The sequence below is a fragment of the Rhinopithecus roxellana genome, chromosome 4 (assembly GCF_007565055.1).
Source record: "Rhinopithecus roxellana isolate Shanxi Qingling chromosome 4, ASM756505v1, whole genome shotgun sequence".
In the NCBI taxonomy this organism is placed as follows: Eukaryota; Metazoa; Chordata; class Mammalia; order Primates; family Cercopithecidae; genus Rhinopithecus; species Rhinopithecus roxellana.
Window position 1 is genome coordinate 20,487,109 of NC_044552.1, and position 5,493 is coordinate 20,492,601.

The 5,493-nt window shown below is 50.9% G+C and overlaps 1 protein-coding gene across 1 annotated transcript; it reads right to left on the reverse strand.

Moving 5' to 3' along the window:
- Positions 1-523: 523 nt before the first annotated feature.
- On the reverse strand, positions 524-4,636 carry PRSS16 (serine protease 16). Its single transcript, XM_030929567.1, has 8 exons — positions 4,451-4,636; positions 4,142-4,219; positions 3,996-4,043; positions 3,211-3,498; positions 2,897-3,038; positions 968-1,147; positions 709-854; positions 524-592 (listed from the first exon to the last, which is right to left on the reverse strand). Exons 1-8 carry the CDS (start codon positions 4,634-4,636, stop codon positions 524-526), a joined length of 1,137 nt encoding a protein of 378 aa, XP_030785427.1.
- Between the last annotated feature and the right edge of the window lie 857 nt (positions 4,637-5,493).

Genomic DNA, 5,493 nt, shown 5'->3' on the forward strand with positions numbered 1-5,493 from the left:
AGACAAACAGAGAAATAGACAAACACGAGATGAAATGAAGATATTCAGAGAACAGGAGATTAGAAAGACAATAGTGACAGGGGAAAGAGAGAGGAAGAGACTGAGGGAAAGGGGTACAGTGAGATAAACTGAGAAGCAAGGACAGGTTCAGGATCTAAAGTCCAGAAAGAGAAACTTACAGCAAAGCCCCTAACCCAGGAGCTGGAGTGGCAGAATTGAACCAGAACCTGATCTGATCAGCAGGGGAGGGACACCAGCATGAGGAGTCACATTGTTTGACATTAACATTCAAAATACCCAATATTTACAATGAGAATAATCATCACTTATTTCCATAACTCTCTGAGATAAAGCACTTGAAGTTGGAATGATGTTGCAGACACATGCCAGTTACATGCAGAACAGGTGCTGAATCCCAATTCCTGGGAGTTTCTTCTTTCAAAACAAGCTGCTTTCTTGTGTTCAGTGAGTAAGTGTGTCCAGGAACGAGGTGCCCATGCAGGGAGTGGAAAGGGTATGAGATTCAGACCTCACCCTTAACCTGGCTCCCCTTTGCTAGCTTGAGCCAGGTCTGTAGCTGCTGAAAGATGTTCTGTGGGGAGGTGGGAAGAATTTTGGAAGTCAGATTTCAGCACCAGCAAAAGGAAGGAACATGCAAGTGATTATTCAAATGAGAATGCAAATTATTCAGAGATGTTTTTGTCTTACCTGGCGCCCTAGGCGGAGGCTGGGGGAGTCTGAGGGCCTCTCAGGTGCCATGTCCAAGCAGTGGGAGCCAGTGCGGATAAGAAGAGCTGATTCTGAGGATCCTAAAGCCTGCGTTACACTTAGCACATGCCAGGGGTCTGTGTCCCCTGGAAAGAAAGGAGAGGATGGGGCTAGGTAGATGGGGGCTGGGAGAGGATGGGGCTATGTTGAGCTGGGGCTAGGTGGAGGCTTAGGAGACAGGTTTTGATATCATGCTCACCATTAACAAACAGCACTTGGCTAGCCCCAGGGGTCTGGCCACCGTAGTAGGAGTTTGTCTGAGCCACAGCCTGGGCTACTGACAAGGCTGAGAGCCCGAACACCTTCTCACATAGGTCTAGCTGGGAGGGCAGTGCAGGGAGCTGGGAGAAAGGACATCTGGGATTCTCACAGGTGACATCTGTGTAGGGAGATACCTGTAAGTGTGGGTATACAGCCAGCCCACCACTCTCCTTTAATAATCATTTTCAGAGCTTTCCTCAGTGATGACCAGAACATCTGTAATACTCCCTTCAAGGAGCTCACAGTCCTGGCAGAAAGACTCACACAGTCCCCCAACAGTGACAGCCCAGAGTGATCAGGGCTATGAAGGAAAAAGGCCAGACAGCAGGGATCCCAGAGGAAACATGATGGGCTCAGGGAAAGCATCCTGCAAAGGATAAGACCTTGAGAAATGAGTAGGACTGAGCCAAACAAAGATAGAGAGAGAAGGCATAATAAATAGAGGAAATAGCATGTGCAAAGGTCTGGAATGCTCAGAGCTCAAATTGCATTATGTCTCCCCTGCTTAAAATCCATAGCTCACTGTGCTTTCAGGGTAAAGCTAACCCATAACATCCGATTAATTCATCCCTTCCCTCCCTATTTGTTGACCACCTACCATGTGCTCAGATAAATGTTGGACACTATTGGACACACGGTGGCAATCAAGACAGCTCCAGGTTCTGCTGTCACAGGACTCAATCCAGGGGGGAAGACAGGCAATAAAAAATGTATGATGACAGGCTGTGTAAAATGCTAAAGAGAACACAGAGCTATCGAAGTCGGAGGTGGGAAGGCTGACTTATCTTGAGGGATCATGGCTTCCTGAGGGAGGGCATCCTGTTGAGACTTGAAGATGAATAATCTAAGCAAAGTAAACAGCATGTACATAGATGTTAAGGTGTTAGGAAGACTAATGTATTAAGAGGGTTAAAATATGTAAAGCCTTATAATAATAACAATAGCAAGGGTTTATGGAATACTTACTGTAGACCTGCATTATTCTTAGAATGTTACAAATATTACCTCTTTTAGTTCTTGAAACAACCCTGTGAGAGAAGTACTGTTTGTATTCCCACTTTATAGATGTGGAAACAGGCATAGAGAAGTAAGTCACTTGCTCAAGTTTGCCCAAGACCACGAGTAGAAAATGGAGCTGGAATTTGAACATTTAATTTTACCATATGTAGTTTTTGGGAGATGCTTATACTAAAAAAAAATCTGTTGTATATCTGAAATTCAAATTTAACTGGGCATCCTGTATTGTATCTGGCAACCTTACCCTGGGGTCTTTGAGGAGCTGTGGTTTTGAGTAGAGGAGAGACAAGGTTATATTTACAAGGATCTCTGTGGATGCTATGAGAAAGCTGGATTGTAGAGATGAAGTGAAAACCATGAGACCAGAGTGGAGGCTGGGAAGGGATCCAGGCAAGAAAGGATGGAGGTTCCTAGCAGGACAGCAGAGGTAGGCGTAGAAAGCAGACGGGATGGACTACAGAGTTGTCCATGCAGAGTGAGGAGGACTCAGTAATTGACAGGGTCCTCGCTAGCCACATGGGAGAGAAGCAACTACAACACAGGTAAGCTTCTAGTCTGGTGTGGTCTGGGGGAAAGGGGGGCATCCCTGGAATGGGGACACAGAGAAAGAAACAGGTGGGACGGTGAAGATCACTCAAGTGGAGACCTCGGTGTGTGCGTGAAGGCATGTGAGGGCCAAGCACATGCGCACACTAGCATGGCTTCTACCTTCTCCAGCCCAACATCTACAGGTTACACAATGCCTGAGAGCCGGGTCGAAATGAGTCCAGACCACCTGTAAGATGACTTCTCTGGGCACAGTAAAAACGTTGTTTGAGGGGACAAAGTTAGGGTTAGGCCAGTCACTTACAGAAGCCGAACTCGGTACATGTCTGGTACAACCACTGCCGGTCACCCACACCGGACAGTTGAGGTTCTGTGCTCCTCAGTTGTGCCACTGTCTCTGCTCGGGAAAAGCTTAAACACTTCTGGCCCAGGCTGTGCAAGACAATCTAGGGAACAATGTACATACATTAAGACATAAATTCCTCCTCTCTTCCCAGCAAGCCAGGGCCCAAAGGCGTATGTCCCCAGAGGTCAAAAGCCAGAAACAGAAGGATGAGTTCCTGAGTTCTCCTGGGGAGTCAGTGCACAGTGGGTGGACGCCTGGGTCCTTGGGCTCACCTGCACCGCCCGACGAAGACCGCAGTAGGGCGTGGAGTGGGTGCGGTTGCCCCCGCCCCGGAGAAGTCCGCAGAGCTGTCGCACGCTTAGCGGCGCTCCCGCCTGCCCATCATACTGCACTGCACCTCCCACCAGTGCCTGCAGCGCCCCCAGCAGCTCTGCCTGGTTTTCAGCGCTGCCCAGGATACCACACGCGCTCAGCTCAGTACGCAACGCTGCTTGAGCCGCTCCACCCAAGCGCAGCCGCCGCTCCACTTCCGCGAAGGCGGCGGACACCGCCGCCCGGCACTGTGGGAAGCAAGAGGCGATGTCCGCCAATACTTAGGCTGGGCCTCGGCTTTCCCTTCCCAGGACCTGGCTCCTCCTTGGGTTCCCCACTTTCCTGCAACGAGACTCAGAGGGTGCAGACCCAGCTCTTGGCCCAGTCCCCGGCCCCCAAGCCCCCGCCCCCAGGCCCCCGCCCCCAGACCTTGGACCCGCAGCCCTCCTCCTCGGGTGGTCCCTGCAGGCCCCGCCCTCCGATGTGGCCCGCCCCACCTTGAGCCTCACCTCCGGATAGGATCGTCCCTGCCAAACCCCGCCCTCTCTGGGGAGCGCTTCTTTTCTTGGTGCCCCGCCACTTCGTCAGCTCACGCCTTCTTCCAAAACCTGCCTATTCTCCCGATCTCCGACCTTCCTTAGACCTCGCCACGTTGCAGGTTTCACCCTTCTGTGGCCTTCTGGTCCCTGGCATCCGAGGCCTCTTTTCCCTCCCAGTCCCCCTCGGACTAGGCCCCACCTCCTACCTCCAGGGACCCGCCGATCGCCGTGCTCATTAGGCTTCTGGATACCACCTGTGGTCGGACCGCAGAAGAAGGTATCGGAAGTGTCAAGGGTCTCTGTCCACTGGGACCCCCCCCCACCCTCCGCACCTGGTGCCCTCCATCCTTACGTCATTATACTCGGAGAAATCCAGCACGGCCCGCACCGGGGCGGAGGAGGCAACGGACGCGAAAATGAGATGGGGGAACTAAGGAAGGAGAAGCCGTCAGCCTGCGGGCTGAGGGACTGGAATCGCATATCTTCCTGCCTCTGTGTCACTCCCTCGCTGTGTGATCTCGGGCTTTTGTGAGAACAGCTTGTGCAAAATTCTTGGGGGGGCGGGGAGGAAGGTAGTGGTGGGAGGGTATTTCTATTATCTGAGACTGGGGCCCTGGAGTCCGAGTTCCCTCCCCCCAGCCCACCCGCAGAGTCGCAGGACCTTCAGCCGGGCCCAGGCGGCCACGGAGCCGGCATAGGAGCCTCCGAAGCAGATCCAGCGGCTGGAGGAGGAGACGTTAAAGAGGCGGGAAAGTGCCAGGCGGGCAGAGACCACATCAGCCAGCCTAGGGTCAGAGGGGGGACTCGGTCGGTCCTCATCGCTGAGAATCCCTGAAGATTTCCCCATTCTGGGGGAAACCCGGATCCAGATACATGAATGGGTGAATCTGGCCAGAAGCCAAGGCTGTTTTCTCATGATGTGTTTTCAAGGGTTCTCAAAGCCACATACACTTCCCAGAACGTGTGTGCCTAGGCCAAGGGAGACCCTGTCCTCGTACCATTCTTAGAAGCCTCCCCCTCTTTCCCTTCTGTGTTATCGGTGGCATGGGGATAAACAGAGGTATCACAGATTATTTTAGTGTGATAAAACTACTCTGTATGACAATAGAACTTTACAGCACGAAGAGTGAATCTTAATGTAACTATGGACTTTAGTTAATAATAATATATCAATATCAGTTCATTAATTGTAATGAACACACCACTCTAATATAAGATATTAAGGAATAAGGGAAATTGTGTGGCTGAGAGGGAACCTACAGGAACTCCCTGTATGATTGGCTCAATTTTTTCTATATACTTAAAATAACTGCTCCAAAAAATGAAATCCAAGGCTGGGAATGGTGGCTCACACCTGTAATCCCAGCACTTTGGGAGGCCAAGACGGGCAGATTCATTGAGCTCAGGAGTCCAAAACCAGCCTGGGCAACATGGCAAGACCGTGTCTCTACAAAAAAATATAAAAATTAGCCTAGTGTGGTGGCACACATCTGTAGTACCAGCTACTTTGGAGGCTGAGGTGGGAGGATCACTTGAGCCTGGGAGGTCGAGGCTGCAGTGGGCCGTGTTTGTGCCACTGCACTCAAGCCAGGGTGATAGAGTGAGACCTGTCTCAAAAAGCAAAAACATAAATAAAAAAACAGCAAAAAACAAAAATAAAGTATATGAGAGGAAGTATGTATGTCACACGCAAACACTATATCA